Genomic DNA, 26,800 nt, shown 5'->3' on the forward strand with positions numbered 1-26,800 from the left:
AAGTACAGTACTGTGAAGGGAGGCTCTCTTTGAGTCTTCGCGGCCTAATGGTATCACCACAAGAACCAGATTAGCGGGTGTGTGATATTGGAAGCTAAGCAGGGCAAGCTCTGGATAGCATTTGGATGGGAGACCACCAAGGAACATTAAGTACTGTAAGGGGAGACTCTCTATGAGTCTTCGTGGCTTAATGATATCACCACAAGAATCAGATTAGCGGGTGTGTGATTTTGGAAGCTAAGCAGGGCCCGCCCTGGATAGCATTTGGATGGGAGACCGATCGCCAAGGCACGCCAAGAGCTGTCGAGGGAGGTAACTGTGAGTATTGACAGGGAGCTTGAAAGCACAGGCACAAAGGCGCACAATCTCCCTCTGAAAGGCATGGGGCCTCCAGGCCTGGCGAAGGCTCCGCCTTTTCGGAGGTCATGTTATGTAATGGGGCTGGGCTTTTGTTTGCTTCCTCCCAGGTCGGACGGACACAGTTTGGAGGGCTGCCCTGGAAGCGGAGGCGTCCCAGCAAAGGCAACGGGAGAGAAAAACAAAAGAAGCAACTAAGTGTTGCAGGTGAGGAAGCCCCAATGTTTGAGAAGTGGGCGCAGGCTCTGTTGGGAGAAGGATTCAGCCCCACTGAGTGAGTTCTTCAGTAGAACCTACTCTGGGTTGCTATGAGTTTTCCGGGCTGTATGGCCATGTTCCAGAAGCATTCTCTCCTGACGTTTCGCCCGCATCTATGGCAGGCATCCTCAGAGGTTGTGTGGTCTGTTGGAAACTAGGCAAGTGGGATTTATATATCTGTGGAAAGTCCAGGGTGGGGGAAAGAACTCTTGTCGGTTTGAGGCAAGGGTGAATGATGCAATTGGCCGCCTTGATTAGCATTGATAAGCCTTGCAAGTAAGTCAAGGAACTTACTTTGAACTTACTTTGATTAGTGGCCTGTTTTTGTGCAAAAGAGGCCCCAGAGCCCATCTAGTCCAACCTCCTTCAGTCAGGTAAGAACTCTCTTTCCAACTGGGTCCCTTAAAACACAACTCAGAGTGCAAAGATGCCTGGCTCGACAGCAGTACGTGTGAAAAGGTTCTTGGAGTCCTTGTGGAAAACAAGTTAAATATGAGCCAACAATGTGATGCGGCTGCAAAAAAAGCCAATGGGATTTTGGCCTGCATCAATAGGAGTATAGTTTCTAGATCCAGGGAAGTCATGCTTCCCCTCTATTCTGCCTTGGTGAGACCACATACTGTGTCCAATTCTGGGCACCGCAGTTGAAGGGAGATGTTGACAAGCTGGAAAGTGTCCAGAGGAGGGCAACAAAAATGATCAAGGGTCTGGAGAACAAGCCCTATGAGGAGTGGCTTAAAGAGCTTGGCATGTTTAGCCTGCAGAAGAGAAGGCTAAGAGGACACATGATGAGGGCCATATGTGAGGGGAAGTCATAGGGAGGAGGAAGCAAGCTTTTTTTTCTGCTGCCCTGGAGACTAGGACGCGGAACAATGGCTTCAAACTACAGGAACGGAGTTTCCGCCTGAATATTAGCAAGAACCTCCTCACTGTGAGAGTTGTTCACCAGTGGAACTCTCTCCCCGGAGTGTGGTGGAGGCTCCTTCTTTGGAGACATTTAAGCAGAGGTTGGATGGCCATCTGTCGGGGTGTTTTGAATGCAATTTTCCTACTTCGCAGCGGGTTGGACTGGATGGCCCACGAGATCTCTTCCAACTATGATTCTGTGATTCAGGCTGAATCTACACTGCCAAACAATGCAATTTGAACTGGTTAATATGGTCAGTGTAATGTTATATCCATAGGAGCCCCCAGTGACATAGTGGGTTAAACCACTGAGCTGCTGAACTTGCTGACCAAAAGGTCGGCGGTTCAAATCCGGGGAGCGGAGTGAGCCCTGCTGTCAGCTCTAGCTGCTGCCAACCTAGTAGTTCGAAAACTTACAAATGTGAGTAGATCAATAGGTACCACTCTTGCAAGAAGGTAATGGCGCTCCATGCCATCATGCCAGCCACATGACCTTGGAGGTGTCCACAGACAGTGTCGGCTCTTCGGCTTAGAAACGGAGATGAGCATCAGCCCCCAGAGTCGGACTCAACTAGACTTAACATCAGGGGAAAACTTTTACCTAGTGTAGACCCATGCTACTTTGACCATATCATGCAGTTCAGACTGCATCATTGGGCAGTGTAAATCCAGCCTCATTGGAGCACATGTCTGATACACATTGAGATATACAGTAGAGTCTCGCTTATCCAACATAAATGGGCTGGCAAGACAGTGGATAAGCGAAGATGTTGGATAATAAGGAGGGATTAAGAAAATGCCTATTATACATCAAATTAGGTTATAATTTTACAAATTAAGTACCAAAACATCATATTTTACTACAGATCAACAGAAAAAGCAGTTCAATACACATTAACGTTATGTAGTAATTGCTGCATTTGCGAATTTAGCATCAAAACATCCCAATGTATTGAAAACATTGACTATAAAAACATTGACTACTAAAAAATTGACTACAAATAAAGCTAGAATTGCTGCCTAGAGCCAGGTGGGATGCAGACTGCATTGGATTATACAGAACGTTGGATGAGCGAAGGTTGAATAAGCGAGACTCTACAGTGTGTGATAATGTAATATAGGGCCCTTCCACACAGCCATATAACTCAGAATATGCAGATAATCCACAATATCTGCTTTAAACTGGATTATCTGAGTCCACACTGCCATATAATCTAATTCAATGTGGATTTTATTCAGCTGTGTGGAAAAGGGGCCTTAAACAGTATTGTAGTAACTTTAAAGTGTTAGCAAAATCAGACACAGTCTAAGATGTTCAGGATGGCAGTCACATTAAAATAAATCCTTTTGGGGGGAAAGTGAGCATTGAAATAAGCGATAATCCAATTACACTAATAATAATAATAATAATAAGAAGAAGAAGAAGAAGAAGAAGAAGAAGTTTGTTTATACCCCGCCTCCATCTCCCCCGAAGGGGACTTAGGATGGCTTACAGATAATACCAGATAAAAACAATAACAATATACAATACATCAATAAACAAAAAAATACACAATTTATAAAATTTTAAATATTAACCTATAAAAATAAAAAATACACTTAATAAAACATGGAATTAAAAACAGCGCGGTTATGATAATAGACAAAGTAAAGTGCACATTATAAAAGTTGTAAACTCAAGATAACAAAATAAAGTGTTACAATGTAAAAAATTTGAAACAAAATCTATTCCTGGATTCAAAGTGTTTTTTCCTGTTTAACTGTGCGACACTTACTTTGAAACCTTATAACCCCAGAACAAAAATCGTGTTACGTAGGGCCCTTCTACACAACCATATAATCCAGAATATCAAGGCAGATAATCCATAATATCTGCTTTGAACTGGGTTATCTGAGAACACACTACAATATAACCCAGTTCAAAGCAGATAATGTGGGATTTTATACAGTTTTGTGTTAGGGGCCATAGTGTTGTTATCCTTTCCTGTTATTAATTTTTTACAGTTCAGAAATGTGCCAGTTTCAAGGAGTCGATGTTTGATATACATGGGACAGTGAATTAGAAACAGGATTGTCGTAATAAGTGATATACACTGCTCCTGTACTAGCAAACCATTTCTGCAAACAAGACAAGCAGCAAAAAAACTAAACTATGTTATTTTGCAAGCAGGTTGGGCAAGTTTGCTCTAGATGCATCGTCGGTGGGATTGAGTGTGCTCTCTGGCTGTAGGGTAAACTACAACTCCCACTATGTTGAGTCAGTCTCCTAGAACCGCTCCAGAACATTGAGTTAATCATGGGGGTTCTATGTGCCAAGTTTGGACCAGGTCCATTATTGGTGAAGGTCACTGTTTCTCTGGTTGTGGGTGAACTACAACTCCCAGAAAGGAAGGTTATTTCCCCCCAACAGCCCCCCCCCCCAAGTAACCAAATTTCGGCATATCAGGTATGTGTGCCAAGTTTGGCCCAGATCCATCGGTGTTTGGGTTCACAGTGCTCTCTGGATGTAGGTGAACTACAGCTCCCCCAAATCAAGGTCAATTTCCACCAAAGGTCTCCAGGGTTTTTTTTGCTGGTCATGTGGTCTCTGCCAAGTCCGGTCCAATTCCATCTTTGGTGGAGTCCAGAGTGCTCATTGATTGCAGGTGAGCTATAAATCCCAATACCTACAACTCCAAAATATCCAGGCCAATCCCCCCTCAAAACCAACTAGTATTCAAATGTGGGCATATCAGGTATGCATGCCAAGTTTGGTCCAGATCCATCATTGTTTGGGTCCATACTGCACTCTGGATGTAAGTGAACTACAACTCCTATAAATCCCTCCGAAGATCTCCAGTAATTTTTGTTGGTCATGGGGGTTCTGTGTTCAAAGTTAGTTCCATGTCCGTCATTGGTGGAGTTCAGAGTGATCGGATTGCAGGAGAACTATACATTTCAGTACCTACAACTCCTATAAATCATGGTGAATTCTCTCCAAACCTCTCTAGTATATTCAGTTGCTGATCAATTGCTCTGTTTGTTGTGTGCCATAGAAAAGAATAGGTAAAAGGTAAAGGTTTCCCCTGACGTTAAGTCCAGTCATGTCTGACTCTGGGGGTTGGTGCTCATCTCCATTTCTAAGCCGAAGAGCCGGCGTTGTCCATAGACACCTCCAAGGTCATGTGGCCGGCATGACTGCATGGAGTGCCATTACCTTCCTGCCGGAGCGGTACCTATTGATCTACTCACATTGGCATATTTTCGAACTGCTAGGTTAGAAGAAGCTGGAGCTAACAGCGGCCACTCATGCCGCTCCTGGGATTTGAACCTGGGACCTTTCGGTCTGCAAGTTCAGCAGCTCAGTGCTTTAACACATTTCGCCACCGGGGTTTCATAGAAAAGAATAGGAAAGGGTTATTATGGGAGAGGCAGTGGGTGGAGCCATGCAAATTCCACACCAAAGGAGAGAGTACAAAACACTGGGATGTTGTGGTGGAGGAAAAACAAAAAATCAAGACTGAAATTGTCACAGTATGAAAGCCTTCACTTGAGTGGTGGGTGGGCAAGGGAGGACATTGCCAGGGCTCTTGTACATGTTTATGGCACTCTCTATAACCTGCAATGTCATTGGAGGGAGGGCCATTGGTGTCTCCTGAGCTGTGGGAGGTATAGCTATTTGTGGAAGTGGGAGCTTGCCTTTGTAAGTGGATGTCCCAGCCACACACATACATTCATATTTTCACTTTTATTATGTGTATAGATAAGCCTGAGTTCCATTAAAATACTTGTGCCCCATGACAACAATTGCTTTCCCCCCATGTAAACCTGCCATAGACGAGTTCATGAACCAATGAATAGCACTGAATTGACCTTGGACCACTGGCTTTCTCTTAGCTTGACCTAATTCACAGGATCGTTGTGAAGTCAGGGAGAAGGGAACCATGTAAGCCACACTGACCTCAGAGGAAACACGAGTTATAAATATAACAAATAATCTAATTAACAGTTCCCATCTTTGCTATGGAAAAACAAGTACAGTAGACTCTCAGTTAACTGGCATCTATGGGAACTAGTAGAATGTAGTTTCTGGTTGCTTGAGAGTTACTATCTAAAATAGTCCTAACTAATACTATACCCCAAAGGTAAAGGTAAAGGTTTTGCCCTGATATTAAATTTAGTTGTGTCCGACTCTGGGGTGGTGGTGGTGCTCATCTCCATTTCTAAGCCAAAGAGCCGGCATTGTCCGTAGGCACCTCCAAGGTCATGTGGCTGGCATGACTGCATAAAGGTCCATTACCTTCCTGCCAGAGCGACACTTATTGATCTACTCACATTTGCATGTTTTTGAACTGCTAGATTGGCAGAAGATGGGGCAAACAGTGGGAGGTCACCCTGCTCCCTGGATTCGAACTGCTGACATTTTGGTCAGCAAGCTCAGCAGCTCAGCGGTTTAACCTGCTGTGCCACTGGGGCTCCACTATACCACATAAAGGCAAAGGTAAAGGTTTTCCCCTGACATGAAGTCTAGTTACGTCCGACTCTGGGGATTGGTGCTCATCTCCATTTCCAAGCTGAAGAGCCGATGTTGTCCGTAGACACCTCCAAAGTCATGTGGCCGGCATGACTGCATGGAGTTCCGTTACCTTCCTGCTGGAGCAGTACCTATTGATCTACTCACACACTATACCATAAATTCTGTATTCTGGATATTGATATTGAAGCACAGTAATTAAAAGCAAACTGAGACAAATGAGGGCAAACCTCCCATGAATTTCTTTGAGAATATAAATTTATCACAGTTATGCTTTATTTACTTTCTAGTGTGGATGAGGCTAGTGTGAACATAGCTGGGAAAATGAGTTATAAACAGGACTGTAGTAACCAGCAACTTGTTCAGTTCATGTACTAGCAAGCCATTTCTACAAACAAGATGTAACTTGCAGTGTATTAGCAAGCCATTTGTAATTTCAGCATTTTGAGTATAAAGGAGTATTAAATAGAGAACAATACCACCAGGTTTGTTGATCCATTCCAACAATATGAATATAAAAGCTAGGAATTATTGCTTTGCACTGAGAACAGGACAAAGGTCGTTCATTTGATTCTATGATTCTATGACTTGTGGCATTTTGTCGCTATTCAAATAAAGTCTATGGCCGAGATGCAGTGTTAGAATGTTTTAATACTGCCCTAAATTAAGAGTTATATAAGCATAACTAGCTGTGCCCAGCCACGTGTTGCTGTGGCGTTGTCTGGTGGTGTTGGTGAGAAATTGTTGAGGTAGTGGTGGTATTGAATGTCTGTTGCATGGTAGTCTTTATGTTTAGTATGCACACTGAAGTGGATTATATGGCATTGTGGAGTCAAGATAATCCAGTTCAAAGCAGATAATATAAGATTCTAAATGGGTTACATAGCTGTGTGGAAGTGCCTTGAGTCTACACTGCCATATAATCCAGTTAAAATCTGATAATCTGTGAAAGAGGCCTAAGTGAGGCCTAACTGTGCCTGTCCCCTGGGCTGAGTAGGTTGCTAGGAGACCAAGTGGGCGGAGCTTAGCCTTCTAACCAGCAGCAATTGGATAAATACTATTATTCCTCTGTAGTTTTGTTGTTTTGTCCGCTGCCCTGATGCCATCACTCTTTTATATATATAGATAACAAGAGTTCATAGTACTGGTGCTATTATTGGTGTGTTTGTGATGTGTTGCTTTTTAATTATATTTGTTACTAGCTGTGCCCAGCCACACGTTGCTTTGGCTTAAGTGGAATAGCAGTGAATAGCCTTGCAGCCTTAAAGCCTGGCCGTTTTCTTCCTAAAGGAATCCTAGTTTGGTTAGCTGGAATACAATGAATACTCTCGGTGTGGCAAGTATGCATGCTGTTATTAGTTACCTTGATTAGCATGTAATGGCCTTGCAGCTTCAAAGTTGTGATGTCCCATGGACCCTTGGGCCGTGAACCTGACTCTATTGTGGACAACAGTGATGAGGAAACAGGTTTAGTGCCAATTCAGCAAGACTCTGCCCCGTTCCAGATGTTCCCTATTGACAATTCTAGTTCAGTGCTCATTAAAAAGGGCCTTGAAACGGAGTCTTCTCTTCCCAGCTCTCCTCCCTTTGATAGAAAAATGTTTGTGCAAACGAACAGACAGGAGAAAGCTGGACAGAGACGAAGCGCGAGATTAGCAGCAAGGGAATCTGCTGATTAACCTATTTTCCCCTGAGAACTCTAAGGGAGGATTGCATCTGGTCAAGATGTTGTTCTAGCTCTTTTCCCTTGGGAAAAGAGCAGTGGAGACACCTGTTCCAAGGGAAGATTCGAAGTTCTTAAAAGTTCTGTGCGCTGGCTAGCCAGCGCGGAGTCAACGTGTCAGTTTGGAGGATTAACTTCGCTTCCAGCCAAGTGTGGACTGCTCTTAAGTCCACTACTTTCCAGCCTTGCCGTGCCTTGCCTAGCCGTGTTTCTTGTCTTGTCTTGCCGTGAATCCAGCCTTGCCTTGTCGTGCCGTGTATCCAGCCTTGTCTTCAATTCCTTGCCTTGGACTTGCTTTTGAACTTTAGAAAAAGACTTGGACATTTCCCCACTCAAACTGCTTGGAAGTTTGAGTGTGTTTCAGTGTTTGGATTACAAACTTTAAACTCTAATATTATATATTGGACAATATATTACTGGACTATATTTGACCTTTCCTGGAAGGTCTATTGATGAACTATACCTTCTGCTTGTTTTCGTTTTAATTTCTTAATTCCTTAATAAAGATATTAGATTGTTTATTGGCCTCGGTGTATTGGTTTCCAGTGCTCTCGCAGCCAGGGGCGTCACAAAAGTGTGGCTGTGTCCTCCTTGGGGGAATCCTTTGTATAGAGGTGTTAGCTGGCCCTGACTGTTGTATTTTTGGAATTCCCTTTATTTTCAGTTGGTTCCCCTTTATTTGCTTCCCTGATGTTATAAATGATTTTTTTAATTATTTTTCCAGAGTAAGTAAGACTGTTGTAATAGTGGGAGCGAGGATTCTTCTGGCTTGGGAGAATCCTTTGTTGGGAAGTGTTAGCTGGCCCTGAATGTTTCCTTTCTAGAATTCCCAATTTCCCTGTTTCTGAGTGTTACTCTTTATTTACTGTCCTAGTTTAGACTTGTCCTTAATCCCTTTGTTACATCCCTGGGCAGCGGGAGCACTGAAAACCAACACAGAGACCAATAACAATATAATATCTTTATTGAAGCAAATAAAGTTTCAAAAGAAAATAAGCAGAAAAGTTAAACAAGCAATTGACCTTCCAGGAAAGATCAAAATTAGTCCAAGAAGTGAAAGTCTCATGTCCAATATTAAAGTCCAAAGTCCAGAAACCGAAACACACTCAAACTCGGCTTGAGTATTGAGTGGGGAAAAAGGGCAAAGTGGCACACATGAGTTCTCTGGAGTAAATGTCCAAAAGCAGGATTTCAGGGCAAGGCATGAGCTGGATGTGCAGGAGCTGAAATGCAGTCCAAACTTGGGCAAGAAGGTAGACCGGCGCCCGATCTACTCAGGAGTAAGCGCACCGTCAGGCCACTTTGATTTCAAGAGCTAGAGATGATGATGCTTCTCAGTAAGAAGTAATGTTGACACCGCAAAGGAAAGTTCCTAGCGCAGTACTTTTATTGAAGTTCATAAGCTCCCCCAAACCAGGTGCCTGACTCCCTAATTCTTCCCAAGAGAACTAAGCTTAGCCATAGTCTCCACGCTCCGCTAATCTGGCGCTTCTCCTCAAGCTTTGTCTCTGCGATCTCTCTGTTTTCAAAAAAAGCCCTGCGATCAAACACTAACCCGTCAGGAGAATCTGGGAGAGCCGGCACTGTTTCAAGGGCATCCTTAATTGGCGCTGGCTCCGAAATGTCAATAGAAGGCATCTGGAAAGGAGTTGAATCTTGCTGACATGGGAAAAAACCAAAGTCTTCTTCATCCTGGTCAGCAATGGCCACAGGGTGAGGGACCAAAGGTGCCTGAGGTATCACACCCTTCTTATTATCCAACATATTCGCTGATCCAACCTTCTGCTGGGGTGTTTATGTTGGATAAGTGAGACTCTACTGTATATTTATAATCTTATATTATCTGATTAGAACTGGATTATATGAGGCTCCTTATACACAGCTGTATAAAATGCACACCGAAGTGGATTATATGGCAGTGTGAACTCAAGATAATCCAGTTGAAAACAGATAATATAAGATTATAAATGGGTAATATAGCTGTGGGGAAGGGCCTTGAGTCCCCACTGTTATATAATCCAGTTCAATGGCACATTAAGAGCCCTTCCACATAGCCATACTACCCAGAATATCAAGGCTGATAGTCCACAATGTCCGAGCTGGGTTGTCTGAGTCCACACTGGCATATAACCCAGTTTAATGCGGATTTTATACAGATCTGTGGGAGGGGTCTATGCTTACAACTCCCCCACCAACATGTAGGGCGACTTATGGGGCACCCTATGTACCCCAAAACAGGGAGAAGAGTGATATAAACACAATCCTTGGCACTAATCGAGGGCTGGCTCGGGCCTACATGCTAGGTCTCCGAATGGGATGCCCAGGAAGCCACCCCCCAGAACAATGGCGGCCACTCCCTCCTCGTTTCCCTCACCCAAAGCGACCCACAGCCATTCCAAAACACCCACGGCCGGGGCCCTATTTGAGTTGGGGGTGGTGGTGCTCCATTTTCCTGACCGTTTGGCCAAGGGGGCAGGGGGAGAAGGCTGCGGCGCCTTCCTTCCTGCCTTTCTTTTGTCTCTCTGAGGGAAAGAAGAAGGCTCGCTTGACGTTTTCTCTCCTTCCTTCCTTCGTTCCTTCCTTCCTGCCTGCCTGCCTGCCTGCCTGCCTGCCTGCCTTCTCTCTCCCTCTCTGTTTTTTAAGCCTCTGGTCCGATTTGGCACCCTCTTTGTGCCTTCCTGGGAAAGGGTGACTAAACTTCGGTTTGGCCTCATACGCAGTGGTCTCAGCCTCCGGGTTTTTTTCAGTTGGCCGGGGGCAGCTCCTCCGTGCATGCGCACAGTGCAGTATTCAGTTTTTTTGGGGTTTTGAGTGACTTCCAATTTGAATTGTTGGGGTTTTTTTTATGTCTAAACACAGCCGGGATGACCATGTCTTTTGTGGCCAAGTTTTGTGGGTTTTGGGCGTTTAGTTTTGCTGTTTACCTTAAAGCAGAAACGGTCAGAACATTTTTATATAGAGATAGATAGATATAAAAATTGAAGCTGAATGTTTTGCAGAATTGTGTCTAAGGTGGCTTCCAAAACCATAAAACTCTGTCGTATCCAATGGAATGGCTACAATAGATAACAAAATCAAAGTTCATTACATATCACTTCTTTCCTGATTGCCTTGATGGAGAGAACATAGGTCAGTGGAAGCACATGCATGCAAGTTGTCCCAGACCCAATATCTTGTAAGTTTTTTTAAAAAAATGATTATTTCAATTTAATTCTTTAAATAGTTTGTCTTTTGTATTTTCCCTGTGTTCTTTTGCTATCTGATATTGCTGCCAGTACCTTACAGAAAAGTGAGATTTAAGTGCTTGGAACAAAAAACATCTTGGATTTTGGAATCCCCTCTCCAAATTTGAAATGCCTATATTTGCATATACAAGATATGGGGTTTATCCTTGGAGATGGGACTGAGGTATAAACACAAAATTCATCAATGTTTTATATACCTTGTACATGTATCATGAAGGTAATTTTATACGATTTTTAAAATTAATTTTGTACATAAAACATGGAACCATCAGGAAGAAAGAGCATAACTATCTCAGCCCCCATTGTGGACAATTTTGGAGAATATCAAATTTTCCAATTTTGGATAAAGGATGTTCAGTTTATGGAAATCCAATAAACAATTTTATTTCCAACTAGCTTGGATACCCGGCGTTGCCCAGGTTATTTGAAAAAGTCAAGTTTTTAATTGCACAAAATGCATAAGGTTGTGGATTAACTACAACTGACATCATGCCAGGTTAATCCTGAGAAACTTGATCAGTAAAATTTGTTATGTTGGTCAAGTTTGCTCTAGATGCATCATTGGTGGAATTCAATGTGCTCTCTGGCTGTAGGGTAAACTACAGCTCCCAATATGGTGAGTCAGTCCCCTCAAATCTCTCCAGTAAGTTGAGTTAGTCATGTGGGTTCTGTGGTCCATCATTGGGGGAGGTCACCGTTTCCCTGGTTGTGAGTGTACTGCAACTTCCAGAAAGGAAGGTCAGTTCCCACCAAACTCCTCCAGGAATCAAGTTTTGACATATCAGGTATGTGTGCCAAGTTTGGTCCAGATCCATTGGCGTTTCGGTTCACAATGCTCTCTTGATGTAAGTGAACTACAATTCCCCCAAATCAAGGTGAATTTTCCCCAAAGACCTCCATTATTTTTGCTAGTCACAGGGGCTCTGTGTGCCAATGTTTGGTCCAATTCCATCTTTGGTGGAGTTCAGAGTGCTCATTGATTGCAGGTGAGCTATAAATCCCAATACCTACAACTCCAAAATGTCCAGGCTAAATCCCCTAAAAACCCATCAGTATTCAAATTTGGGCATATCGGGTATGCATGCCAAGTTTGGTCCAGATCCATCATTGTTTGGGTTCATAGTGCACTCTGAATGTAGATGAACTATAACTCCTATAAATCCCTCCAAAAACTTGGTCATGGAGGTTCTGTGTGTCAAGTTAGTTCCAGGTCCATCATTGGTAGAGTTCAGCGTGCTCTTAGATTTCAGGTGAACTATACATCCCAGGACCTACAACTCCTGTAAATCAGGGTGAATTCTCCTCAAACCTCTCTCGTATGTGTTCAGTTGCCAATCAATTGCTTTGTTGCTGTGTGCCATAGAAAAGAATAAAAAGGGTTACGGGAGAAGCAGTGGGCGGGGTCATGCAAATTCCACACCAATGGAGAGATTAAGAAACACTGGGATGTCTGTGGTGGAGGAAAAACAGGAAATCTAGGATGAAATTGTCCCCGTATGAAAGCCTTCATTTGGGTGGTGGGCAGTATGGTGTTTGTGGAGGACATTGGACAAGTTTACGGTGCTCTCTATAACCTGCAATGTCATTGGGGGGAGGGCTATTGGTGTCTCCTGAGCTGCGGGATCTATAGCTATCTGTGGAAGTGGACACTTGGGCCACACACATACATACATATTTTCACTTTTATTATATGTATAGATTTTAAAAACTGACACTGATTAGAGAATAGGCTACACTGAACGGTCTCCTTTGCTACAAAGACTTTTTAATATGTTCTTTGGATAAAAAAGAATTTATTTTAAAATATATAATATATATTTAATGCTTATAACTTTAATTTCTTTTAGGGCACTCTTATTTGGCTTGATTGAGATTTGCAAGCAACAGTGAAACAGCCATGGCTTCTGTTCCAGATGATGGGAAAGTTCAAACCTCTCCAGCAGAACAAAAGGTTTGTATGTTTTACTTTGACTCAGGAAAGGCCTGCTCTTTGCACTGAAGTAGAGACTGATCTAGGGGATGTATGACATGTATATAATCTGTCCAGCACATGTTTTTGAAGCCACATCTGGGGAGATGAGGCGGGGTACAAATAAAAATGATGATTATTTTGTCCACTGAGTGATCTTTTTCAAACAATGTCCCAAGTAGTTTTGGTTAATAAATAATATACAAAATAATATACTTTCAAGTTCTTTTTTGCAGAAACACATTTTGCAATAGTCTCCCTTCTCTTTTGTTGGCATCTATTATTGTCATTGCCTCCTTTCTCTCCCAGATGTTGACAAAGCAGTTTATAAACTTCATCTAGACTTGCTCTTTGTTGAGTGTACAAAGACTCTCAGTGTATTTATAAAGTGCATCATAGAGTGTGTCTACGCTGCAAAATTCATGCAGCTTGGCATCACTGTGGAGTCCTGGGAGTTGTAGTTTGATGAGACACCAGTGTTCTTTGGTAGAGAAGGCTAAAGACCTTGCAGAACTTCAACTTGCAGGATTCCATATCATTGACAGTAGAAGTGGTTTCAAGCTGCATTCATCCTGCAGTGCAGATGCACCCAAGATTGGTTTGCTATGTATGGATAGTGTATGCAGAAATGGGTTCTCTGTGCGAGGCTTGCATATGTGTATCCCAGGCCCTTTCTACACTGCCACATAAAATCAGGATTATCTGCTTTGATCTGGATTATATGGCAGTGTAGACTCATATAATCCAGTTCAAAGCAGATAAAGTGGATTATCTGATTTGATAATCTGGATTATATGGCAGTGTAGAAGTGGCCTTAGAGAGACAGCAAACATTTACATACAGAAATTTGGGTCCCATCTGTTATGGTTTGACATGCGTGCAGACCAGCAGAAGATTAGTCCTTTGTATATGCAAAGAAAGTAACACAAATAGAAGAAAATGCAAAACTAAATATTTACTCTTGTGCAGCAGAGTTCATGGGGGGGAAAACAGCAACTTCAATACATACTTTCTAGTAATAATACAGTCACAGTTCGTCTAGAGTATCAAATTCACATATGGCCCTTGCATTTCATTCATGCAATGCTTTCCATCAGAAAATATATCTTCTTACAATCTTCATTTCTGGTTCATGGAGGCGAGCATGGAAGACAGCCTTGCCAACGTCAAATAGGCTGCAAGCCAGGAACTTACTCCGATTAAGCCCAGGAGCAAACATTCAGCAAGGCAAAAGACATACAACAAAAGCTCCCAAGTTATACATCTTCGGGAGTGGCCCAAACTTGTTGACCTTACTCCAATTACTCAGCCTGTGGGTTGATTAGCCAGGGTGAGTCTTTTTCTCTAAACACACACTTGGTAGTGATCCCATAAGAACTTATCCATGTACCTTAATACCATCTCCTTCCCATTCTGAAATAAGGCTTTGAAGTCACTGGAAACCAAATCAGCAAATTAAGGCAATAAAATTTCCTTTCTCCATGTTGCAGCTATCAAGTCTCGCACTTTCTAATCTTGGTCTGCCCCATCCTTTATGAAACTATACATCCTTATTCATCCTGTATCCAAAATACTTTGGACCAGAAGTGTCTGAGATTTCAGATTTTGGAATATTTGTATTTGCATATATTTACATAATGAGGTATGTTGGCAATGGGGCCCAAGTCTATGCATGAAATTCATTATGTTTCATATGCACCTAGCCTGAAAGGTAATTTTATACACAGTATTTTAAATAATTGCGTGCCTGCAGCAAAGTGTGTGTACATTTGAAGCATTAGAAAGCAAAGGAGTCACGATCCCATGTGGACAATTTTGAAGTGTTTTGGTCGTTCAGATTTTTTTTTCAGGAATGACTTGAGAAACTGCAAGTCGCTTCTGGTGTGAGAGAATAGGCCGTCTGTAAGAATGTTGCCCAGGGGACACCTGGATGTTTTGATGTTTTTACCATCCTTGTGGGAGGCTTCTCTCATGTCCCCGCAGGCAGCTCGAGCTGATAGAGGGAGCTCTTCAGCACTCTCCCCTGGTTGGATTCGAACCGGCAACCTTTAGGTCAGCAACCCAACCTTCAAGTCAGCAGTCCTGCCAGCGCAAGGGTTTAACCCACTGTGCCACCAGAGGCATAAGGGATGTCCAGTCTATATTAGCAAAGTTCGTGTTGTCTCTTTTATCCTAAAGCATTGAGTGTGTGTTTTGGAGACAACTAAGCAGGCACCCGTTTATCTTATTAGCACTGAAAGTGTCAACAAGTTTTTGGTTACCCCTTGAGACTGAAGGAGACTGAAAGCAAGACAATTCAAAAAGAAGAAAGTTACAGACAGGAAGAAGACTATCAGCACTCACATCCTGTCACGTATTGTAAACTGAGAATAAATGGTCAAAGGGGGAAATGTATACGTGTCTAACAGTGTTAGCTTTAAAACTCAGTCATACAGGTTGTCATTTCATGTTGCAACAGCATATTTATCTGGCCAAACTTCCCCTATTTTCAAATTTAGTGTAATCTATAGAATTGATGTGTCAAGCTGTCAGTCACAAGACAGAATTAAGGCTAGGATTCTCACTACCGTGGCAGAATATTTTGAAATGTTCTGTTTTATTTGCAAAGTGAAACTAGTTCTGTGTTTTGTTGAAAAAAAATGTTTAAAAGCCATTTCTAAGGCTTCAGGTGAGAATGCAGTGATAGAAAAATAAATAGTAAATCACAGATTTAAGTGCAGGGAGGGCATATAAGATAAATAGTAAATTGTCAGGATCACCGTAGCAGCCTGGAACTGGCTACTTTGGTTCTCTGACATAAAGAAGAGGGTGGGGGGCGGGGGGAGACTAGGTGCAGGGTAATGTATATAAGATATCTGTTTTGTGAGAAAAATAGAAATTGCAGTTAACAGACTGTGGGCTCAGTGTTTGGCCACAAGGGGGTGAATGGGATTTGGTCTGTTATATTACAAGGTGTTTGAGCAGGAAATCTTTAGAACTGTTATTTAGTGATTGTGGAAAGACGGAATAAATCATTTGCTTCCAGTGTATTGTTGTTGTGAGCTTGATTTCAACTCCAAGAACTTCCAGAGTCTTACAATAAATCACAGATGCCAATGTAGAGGGGCAAAGAAAAGAGCCTTAAACAGTCTTCTGTTTATTATTAATCATTTTTATAAATGTTTTTAAATCGCAGGGTTCACGGCCTTGTCCAATTGCAAATATTCATCCTGAAGAACTTGCAAAGATCCGTAATCAGTGTAGAGAAGAAAGTTTTTGGTACAGAGGTACAGTCTTTTGTTCTTAATGCAATGAAATACATAACTGATCTTCCCGTTGTTTCTTTTCCTTGTAACATTTGCTTCATTTTAGTAGTCTGCTTTGCTTTGAATACTAGTACAAAGAAGGTTTTAGTTAGAGGGGACCAAAATTGAATTCAGAAATCCAGACTGATGATCTGTACAGATTTGTGTTGTCCCACTTTATGAGGATGCTTGACATTCCTTGTCACTTCCACATTCAACTGTTCCTCACATATTTTAAAAACCTTAAAGGGGAAGGTAATATGCATCAGCTCATTTGTGGGCATTGTGTTTGTCACATGATTATGATACTACATGTAAATATGTCCCACCAGCACAAGGCCCTCCTTTTTGCAAATGTGTCATGACCGCTCCTTTTGTTTATGACCATTGTTTCCTTGGGGGGGGGGGGGGCGCTCTGGAGCTATGATAGTGTGATGACTCATGGGCCTTGTAGTCCTGTTCCTAGTACTATTGTGGCAGACGAAGAGGAAAACATGGGGTTTTCGCCGGTTCAGCAAGAGCCGGAGTCTCTTCACCTGCAGGATGTTGATGTTTGCCCTCAGGAATTCAGCCAAACAGGCCTTGGGCAGAACTCCCCCCCGTTTCCCAGAAAAGAATCTTATTCCAGAGAAAGGGGAATCAGAGAAGCTCAACGGAGGAGTTTACGCATTGCTGCCAGAAATCAAGCTGATTAGGCTTGCTTCCCTTGGGAAATTCTAAGGAGTCACACATCTGGACAGAGTTGGGTTTCGCTTCTCGTTCTCTAGGGAAAGAGTTATGTTGGCGGGAAAACGAGACCCAATATAGGTGGTTGGCGCGAGGAATTCTTTGCGGAGTCAATTGATCAGCTTCAGGAGAGGGATCGTGTGTGGACTTCGTACCCCAGTTCCTTGCTTCTCGGATCAAGTTTTTGAGCCTTGCCTAGCCTTGCAGTTTTACCACGGACCCTGCTCCACGCTCATGTTTTGCCTTTGTTTCCAGTTACGAATCTAGCCAAGAATCAAGTTTAATTCCAGCCTTGTTGTCAAGCTTCATTGAACTCTAGGACTCTGCTATTTCCCCACACTATTGCTTGGCAAAGTGTGTGTTTCGGTCAAGTGGATTAAAACTTTGAACTCTAATATCATTTATTGGACAATACATTTTTGGACTATATTTGACCTCTTTTGAAAGGTCTGCTTCTGAACTATATTCTTCACTTGTTTTTATTGCTTTTATATATTTCTTTAATAAAGATATTAGATAGAGATTGGCCTCTGCGTATGGTTATTGGTGCTCTGCTGCCAGGGTTCTGACAGATAGACAATGTCTTCCAATACTTTAAATCACACAGGGATTGAGGGTATTTGGATGTGGAGGATTATTTCATGTAAACAAACATGAGCAAAATGTGTTGTCGAAGGCTTTGATGGCCGGAATTACTGAGTTGCTGTGAGTTATCCAGGCTATATGGCCATGTTCCAGAAGCATTCTCCCCTGACGTTTCGCCTGCATTGTTTCGCCCAATGTTTGAGAAGTGGGCGCAGGCTCTGTTGGGAGGAGGATTCAGCCCCACTGAGTGAGTTCTTCAGTAGAACCTATTCTGGATTGCTATGAGTTTTCCGGGCTGTATGGCCATGTTCCAAAAGCATTCTCTCCTGACGTTTTGCCCGCATCTATGGCAGGCATTTTCAGAGGTTGTGAGGTATGTTGGAAACTAGGCAAGTGGGGTTTATATATCTGTGGAATGTCCAAGGTGGGAAAAAGAACTCTTGACTATTTGAGGCATGTGTGAATGTTGCAGTTGGCCAGCTTGATTAGCATTGAATAGTCTTGCCGCTTCAAGGTCTGGCTGCTTCCTGCCTAGAGGAATCCTTTGTTGGGAGGTGTTAGTTGGCCCTGATTGTTTCCTATTTGGAATTACCCTGTTTTTTTTAGTATTGTTCTTTATTTACTATCCTGATTTTAGAGTTTTTAAATACTGGTAGCCAGATTTTGTTCATATTCATTGTTTCCTCCTTTCTGTTGAAATTGTCCACATGCTTGTGGATTTCAGTGCCTTCTCTGTGTACTCTGACATGGTAGTTGAGTAGTCCAGCATTGGCCACTAATCAAGGTGGCCAGTTGCATCATTTACCTGCCTGAAACAGACAGGAGTTCTTTCTCCCAGCCTGAACCTTCCACAGATATATAAACCCCACTTGCCTAGTCTCCAACAGACCTCATAACCTCTGAAGATACCTGCCATAGATGCGGACAAAACTTCAGGAGAGAATGCATCTGGAACATGGCCATACAGCCCGGAAAACTCACAGCAACCCGAACAAAAGCACAATTACCACTCTGTAACTCTATAACTCAAGAGATTGATTCCTTTCCCAATCATGTTGCTTCAACTCAACTGACTAATGGAAAAGGGAGTTGGTTCTTCCAAGCCAAGCATGTGAATCTACCACTTTATCACTTAAGTTTCAAGAGTGCTTCTCAACCTTCAGCTTTCCAAATGCTTTGGACTTTTGCTCAGAAAATCTCAAGCTAGCATTCCCAGACACTGTGGGAGTTGATAATTAAAATATCTGGAGAACTAAAGGTTGAAAACTACTGTTCTAGGTGGAGTGTAAAATATGAAAAGAATGCATGGGGCTGGTTTAGAAGGAAAATAGGGAAGCAGAGAGAAACTTCCCCATTCAATTACTAAATGTATAATTTTTTAAAAAAACGCTCATTTTTTAAGTAGGAGCAAAATACTTTTGAAACTAAGGTAACTGGCAAAAGAACATTCAATTTTGTTTATTTTTTAAAAGTCCATTATGTATTTGTTTATTTGTTTGTATTTTCTGGCCTTTCCCTATGGATCAAGGCAGAGAACAGTTAAGATACATCAACAAATAGACACATAAAAATACAAACACAATTCAAAATATGTTATAATAATACTTTATTTATATTATATTCTGCCCTTCTTCCCGTGAGGACTTAATACAGATTACAGTGTAAACAGATGCAAACAAGCATTCAATGCCTTATTACAATACAATGGGATACACTTACACAGACAAAGGCAAAGGCTTCTCCTTTCATTTCCGGCTTTGGAGGCAGTGCTCATCTCTGGCTCTGGGGGAGATACTCTTTCTCTATTTCCAAGCCAAGGAGCCTGCTTTGTTTGTGTCCAGAAGCCTCGGGCCATATAATCCAGATTATCAAAGCAGATAATCCAATTATCCGCTTTGAAGTGGATTATATGAGTCTACACTGCCATATAATCCAGTTCAAATCAGATAATCTGGATTTTATATTGCAGTGTAGAAGGAACTTCAGTTTTACTATAATCTCACTTTTCATCTAAAGAGTTCAGCATTGTTATGGGAAGCAAGGACACTGAATTGATTTCAGAACATTGTTTGACTCTTCTGAGTTTTGAGGGTGGAGTGCATTCGAAATTATGCAAAGGCTATAATTATTTGATCTTTTATTGTTTGCAGCTCTTCCTCTGTCTTTGGGAAGTATGCTTGTTGTTCAAGGACTGGTTGGCCAAGGTAAATCCTTTTTTCTTCATTTTTAAAAAGTTAAAAATGTGTACAAAAACTTTGTAGAATCATCACTAATGAACTGCTTTGTTGTGGTGAAAGAGGTGGGACGTTCATTCTAACTGAACCTTAAACTCCAAGGTCAAAATCTAATTCTTAGTGCCAGCCACAATAGACCCAATTGGCTAACTCCTAGTGATTCAGTGTATCTACACGAGTTCTAGAAGCTCATCCATATTGATTTCTCGCTCTCTATATGAGGAAAGCCATGGAATGAGAGCAGTGGTAGTTTGCTCTGTTCTTTGCATATTGGTTGAACACAGTGAGATAACAGCTGTAAAGGGTTATCACAGCCACAGGGAAAGGCAGGTAATACATGTATTATTATTGTTATTATTGGAAAATAAGAGTATTAAACAAGATATAAATATATTTTAATATTTTCTCACCATTCTCTAGATGTGTTTTTAGCTGAGGTCCCCACTAGGTGCTGACAGACATATCCCATAGTACCTTCCAAGACCGCCCACACCATATTTTTCTAACTGGAAGACAAAACTGTATCCTGGCCTTGAACACCATGTTTAAAATCCAGCCACACCTCTGGACCTCACATCTCTTAATTTTTGCTAATTGGTGTCTTTTTTTTTCTTAACTGAGAAAAGTGAAGGTCTAACTGTAAATTAGAGGCAACTGTGTTGTCGAAGGCTTTTATGGCCGGAATCACGGGGTTGTTGTGTGTTTTCCGGGCTGTATGGCCATGCTACAGAAGTATTCTCTCCTGACATTTCACCCACATCTGTGGCAGGCATCGTCAGAGGTTATCAATGCAAACAGTTAGAGGCAACTGTTTGCATTGATAACAGTAATTTTGATTACTGGCTTAAAAGACTGTGGCTCTGTCATTGAAAGACAAGGATCCTTTTGTTAAGAATCTTTCTATTCAAGAAGGAAGCTTTCAAAATAAATTCATTTCACATAGGTAAACAAGCCATTGCTATCCTGTGAAGAGTGGAGTGTCATACTTACAATTGGAAAAAATAGTAGGCGCACTTTGTTCACTTGATCATGTTTTTCTCTTGCTACATGATTGAATGATGGAATATACGACTTTTTGTAATAACTGTATCTTATTTAGGTGTCCTAAAACCAAATCCTAAACTTGGACCTCTACCTAAAATGGCACGTAAGTAAATTGATGTAGATCTGTATTATTGGAATGAAACATTACTAGAATGCTATCCCTGGGCATATACAAGGCAGTTCCCAAGTTGCGAACAAGATAGGTTCTGTAGGTTTGTCCTTAAGATGAATTTGTATGTAAGTCAGAACAGGTACATTTTTAAAGTCTTAACTCCAGCCATATATAAACTTTGGATAGCACAGGAAAGGATTAAACCCCTGTGGTGTTTGTTTTGCTGCCTGTGCCCTTGTTCAGAAGATTTCACCCCACTTTCTGTCCCCGTGATCATTTGGATTTTGAACATTTTGGCTTGTTGTGGAAAAAAGGATTGGAGATAAAGATTCAGTGGAGAAATCTTTTCCCCATGATAACTCTTTTGTGGGTGAATTTCCGTTCCTAGAGGTAGAGTTCTCTCATCCTGTTGTCCCACCCCCGTTCTTAGTTTTGAGTCATTTGTATGTAAGTCGGATGATTTTAACATTATTTCACAGGGAAATTCATTTGATACCCCTCCACCACCACCACCTTGCAGTTGGGAATAACTAAACCTTTACTGCTTAGTGTGGTGTTTGATACTTATTATTATTATTATTATTATTATTATTATTATTATTATTATTAATAATAATAATAATAATAATAATAATAATAATAATAATAATATACTTCATTTATATTCCGCTTTATCTCCCTGGAGGGACTCAGAGCAGATTATAGAATACACATATAAGGCTAACATTCAGTGCCTTTTTAAAACAGTGAATAGCGGTGACATAAAATACACAGACAAAGGTAAGGCCTCCCCTTTCATCTCCGGAGTCTGGAGGTGATGCTCAACTCCGGCCATGGGGAGGTGCTCTTGTTCCATTTTTCCATGCCGAAGGGGCTTGTTGTCCATATACATTTCTAATTGTGTTGCTGGCAAGTCTGCATGGGGCGCTTTTTTACCTTTTCCGCTGAGGCGATACCAATTGATCTACTTGCATTACATGCTAGGTTGGCAGAAGCTAGGGTTCACAGCTGGGTGCTCACTCGTACTCCCGGCTTCGAACTGCCAACCCTCCGGTTAGCAGATTTCCTGCAGCTAGTGGTTTAACCCACAGCGCTACCTCGGCCTGTTGTTATTGTACTTTCCCCCCTACATGTAAAGATAGTTTGTTCAGTAGCTTTGGTGGCTGCATTTGTCTTTTCACAATGTGGCCCTGAAGGTAGCCCTACTCTTGCCCTCTGCCTTTTTTTTTGAGTATTGGCAGCAGCTGATGAACTTTATGCATATGCTCTTTCATGCTGCTTTCTTTAAAAAAGCAAACTGGAAACTTAAATGCACTATAGTGATATCCGATCCTATATCCAATAATAATAATAATAATAATAATATGCTTTATTTATATTCCACTCTGTCTCCCCGAGGGGATTCAGAGCGGATTACAGAATACGTATATGGCAAACATTTAATGCCGTTCTACAATTAATTATCATGTCTCATGATTACTGTCACGTGAAGACATATTACCTACATATAGCTTTCTTGTTTTTGAAAAGAACAAACGCTATGCCGTTTCACTATGTCGTCATTACAGTATTGCAGTACTCTTATGTCATTCTGGTTTTCCCAAGAAGTACTAAAAATGAAACTCAGAACTTAATATCTCACTCTCCTCTCAACTAGGGACAAGGTTCCTGTACATTTAATAGTTGTGTAGAAGAGGAAATTTCAGCAAGTGTTGTCACTCAGGCAACATTTGCTGGAATGTCCTTTTGCACATGCATCAAAGGGAAATGAGTCCTGTCCTTAATTTCACCTGACAAGCTTATTCACAACTAAATTACTGTAAACATTTAGTGCCCACAGTCAGCAACAACCATGCATTCTGTGTGTGAACACACTGAGATCCTCTTTACACCCATGTATATTTTTCCACGCAAATAATTATGTTCATATTTAAATTAAATTGAAATACATCAGTAGTTTAAACTTCAAATACCATCTCCTAAGGAGATTTGTTTTTAAACCACATTGAACTGTAAAGAAGGACACTCCCCCCAAATCTACTAATTTGTTCTAATCATGTTTCTCCATATGATGTCAATGGGGAAGTTAAAAATACAGTGTTGAATGATTGCCACAATCCACTATTCTTTACTTTCCCCTCCTGGTAGTTGCTGGTGCCCTGGGTTTTGCTGTTGGGACAATGTCGTATATAAGAACATGCCAGAAGAAGTTTGAACAGGCTGGTCTGCAGTTTCCCGGCCCAGGACGAAAATGGTTTGGATTATACTTTGCTTTCTTAAAATGACATGTTGAGTGCATGTTAAAAATGCATTGTTGTAAGGATGCAACTTTGCTTTCTGTTTCCTATTCTTTCAGTATCATGATCCAGACAATCTGGAGAGGAACTTGGTCATAAACATAACCACTTGAATGCTTTTGTTCCTGGAGTGGCTGGTCAAATGTCTCTCTCAGCCAGGAGTGGAAATCATGAGATTGCTTAGATATTGCTGGACTGCAGTTCCCAGTGTCCTTCACTATTGTCTGTGTTGGTGGGGCTGCTGGGAGGCTCAACTTAACAAAATTTGGATACCTACTCACTTCCCACTCCTGCATTAAATAACATTATGTAACATGATTTTTTTCTGGATTATAAGTGTCATTTCCTAATTGATTCTATCATAAAAACATGAGGAAAGTTTATTAAACTACAAAAACTTTGTTTTTATGGGACATTTTGCTATAGTTTTTCAATGAATATCTCAAAAGCCCCTTCCACACAGCTGTATAATATCCACAATGAACTGGATTATATAGCAGTGTGGACTCGGATAATTCAGTTCAAATAGATATTGTGGATTATCTGCCTTGATATTCTGGGGCCCCTTCCACACAGTTGTATAGAATCCCACATTATCTGCTTTGAACTGAAATATATGGCAGTGTGGACTCAGATAACCCCGTTCAAAGCAGATATTATGGGATGTTGTGCCTTGATATTCTGAGATATAGGGCTGTGTGGAAGGGCCCACAGAGTCTCAACCAAGTCAACCTAGATTGTGGCAGTCACAAAAACGAAGTTTCTGGTGTATAATATCTACTTTCAAAGTAACTACCGCACAATTAAACAAGAAACAACACTTTCAAAACAGAAACAGAATGTTTCGTATTGTTTTTTCATTTACCAGTGTTGTAAATGAAATATTGTAAATGAATGATATGGTAATAATATAATATATTGTAATAAAATAAATAAATATTGTGTATACATATAATATTGATAATAAATATTATAATGTAATACAATAAAATATTTATTTATTTATTTATTACAGTATTTCTACCCCGCCCTTCTCACCCAATAGGGGACTCAGGGCAGCTAATAATAATACAATATAATAATATTGTATAATAAATATTAATTATATATTATATATTAAATATAATATTACTAATAATATTACAGTATAATGGTATAGTACAATATACAGTAGAGTCTCACTTATCCAACATAAACGGGCCAGCAGAACGTTGGATAAGCGAATATGTTGGATAATAAGGAGGGATTAAGGAAAAGCCTATTAAACATCAAATTAGGTTATGCTTTTACAAATTAAGCACCAAAACATCATGTTATACAACAAATTTGACAGAAAAAGTAGCTCAATACGCAGTAATGCTATGTAGTAATTACTGGAATTACAAATTTAGCACCAAAATATCACAATGTATTGAAAACATTGACTATAAAAATGCGTTGGATAATCCAGAACATTGGATACGCGAGTGTTGGATAAGTGAGACTTTACTGTAGTAATATATAATGCTAATATTGTGCTATGCTAATAATATAATATATTGTATGTACATACAACTTGTAAGCCGCTCTGAGTTCCCTTCGGGGTGAGAGAGGGAGGGGTATAAATGTAATAAATAAATAATTGTTGCTGGGGTTGGTTTATTTTTGCACTACAAATAAGACATGTGCAGTGAGCATAGGAATTTGTTCAGTTTTTTTTCAAATGGTAATTCGGCCCCTCAACAATCTGAGGGACCATGAATCACCCTCCACTTAAAAAGTTTGAGGACCCCTGCTCTAGTCAATAAGTTTTCCCAGTTTTTGTGGTAAAATTAGGTGCCTCGGCTTATATTCGGATCGGCCTATACTCGGCCTATATACGGTATATCTCGGATTCACTTCTCCGGAAAACTTCTTGATGCATTTTTTTTTCTAAATTCTTAATGTTTTTAGGCATTGTCATCACATGTGTGATGAATGTAAAGCTAAGAATAAAGCAAGCCAGCTGGAAAAACCACAGCCTTCTGCTTCTTAAACCAGGTACACATCTATGAAATTTCAACACTTTTAATAACATTTGAAGCTTTTCAGCAATCAGTTGCATTGGCAATCATTGTGATTTTGCAGATTTAGTCAAGTGATTTCTGTCATGATGAAATACAATCAAGATTTTTCACAGAAACAACTCCAGATTGTGACATTTCTAACTCTAGCATCTTAAATTTGACCTTAAAGATGTCCTCAAACTATAACATTTTAAATAGACACACACACTCCCTGTGTATTGTTGGCATCTTGTAAAGAATTGGCAAGAAACATAATAGTTTCCCTTCCCAGCCTGGAATACACGCCTTTACTTTATTGTTTCCTCCCTTTCCTACATTGCTTTACTTTGCCATGCATCATACGTGAGAGAGAATGCTTCAGACTAGCTATTGTGTATTAGATTATTATTTAACAATAATATGCAATAGAGAGCAAAGTCCTGCTTACCTTTCAAGTATTCTCACAAGCTTGACATTGGTTTCAAGACAAGTGAATTGAAGCTAAATAGTTTGCTGAAGTGATAGTAGTGTTTGAAACATTATAAAGCCTGCATCTGTTTCCTTTTAACAATTGCCTTTCAAGGGGATTTCAAAATTACATTCAATTGGTGGTGATGGTGTTTCTTCTCACATTTAAAGCTGCTCTCTGATTTGGTGCATGACTATTACTTATCTTCATACTATGAAGCATCCAATGTTTCAAATGTATGCTCGTATTAACATGTTTTTCAAAACCATCACTGAAGTATGAGGTTTTGAAAATTGGGAATATTCCAAGATTATTTGTTTTCTTCTATACCACACTTTAGAAATAATGAACTAATATAGACAGTCTCTGAGTTACAAACATCTGACTTACAAATGACTCATAGTTAAGAACAGGGGTGAGAGACAACAGGAAGTGAAAGAAATCTACCCCTATACTGCCTACATAAGGTTATTGCATTTTAGCAATTAATTCTGCTTGATCAGAAAAAAACCCCTCACATCTATGAATTTCTGCTTTAACATCAAAAGGGTGGATTAGTGCTCTTTTTGTATACTATCTTGATGTCATGTCCATATTGACTGAGATTAGCTTAAACATGTTATAAGTAAAATATTAATAAATATTACTTTTCTGTTTCAGATAACATGGAAGAGATGATTTTGTCATGGTACTCATATTCGATTATGGCCTCAATTTTTTTAAAAACTGCATTCAATCACAATGTTTATTATTGATTTTAAATAAAATTATAACAAAATTTGCCATTTTTTATCGAACTGCAAAGCTTTTAACAGGATTACTTGTATTGCAGAGAAATACTCTGCTTGTTGGATTTGGAACCTAAAACTGGAGTTCTCAACATATATGAACTAAAGAATCGCAGTTATGCAACAAATGGTAGGTGAGAGCTACTCCACCGAACTGCAAAGCCCAGAATGAGGCAGGTGCTATTTCCCGTCCCCAGGCTGCCTGAATCTGGGGAAAGTGGGATGGTGGTGTAAAGCCACTTTCCAAATAGGAAGCAGTACAACTG

At 40.7% G+C, this 26,800-nt stretch overlaps 1 protein-coding gene across 1 annotated transcript; it reads left to right on the forward strand.

Annotated features, from left to right (window-relative positions):
* Positions 1-408: 408 nt before the first annotated feature.
* ociad2 (OCIA domain containing 2) lies at positions 409-26,524 on the forward strand. Its single transcript, XM_003225309.4, has 8 exons — positions 409-564; positions 12,850-12,953; positions 16,147-16,237; positions 19,717-19,770; positions 20,900-20,947; positions 23,105-23,210; positions 25,186-25,272; positions 26,407-26,524. The coding sequence occupies exons 2-7, from the start codon at positions 12,900-12,902 to the stop codon at positions 25,265-25,267; spliced, it is 435 nt and encodes a 144-aa protein (XP_003225357.1). The 5' UTR covers positions 409-564; positions 12,850-12,899; the 3' UTR covers positions 25,268-25,272; positions 26,407-26,524.
* Positions 26,525-26,800: the final 276 nt, after the last annotated feature.

Source organism: Anolis carolinensis, chromosome 5 (assembly GCF_035594765.1).
Source record: "Anolis carolinensis isolate JA03-04 chromosome 5, rAnoCar3.1.pri, whole genome shotgun sequence".
Classification (NCBI taxonomy): Eukaryota; Metazoa; Chordata; class Lepidosauria; order Squamata; family Dactyloidae; genus Anolis; species Anolis carolinensis.

What these genes read in the sequence shown, in the direction of transcription:
- ociad2 (XM_003225309.4), top strand. Translation starts at nt 12,900, where the DNA reads ATGGCTTCTGTTCCAGATGATGGGAAAGTTCAAACCTCTCCAGCAGAA. An exon ending in TCAAGGACTGGTTGGCCAAG is followed by an intron (nt 19,771 to 20,899) that starts GTAAATCCTTTT and finishes TATCTTATTTAG; the next exon opens with GTGTCCTAAAACCAAATCCT. An exon ending in CCCGGCCCAGGACGAAAATG is followed by an intron (nt 23,211 to 25,185) that starts GTTTGGATTATA and finishes TAATGTTTTTAG; the next exon opens with GCATTGTCATCACATGTGTG.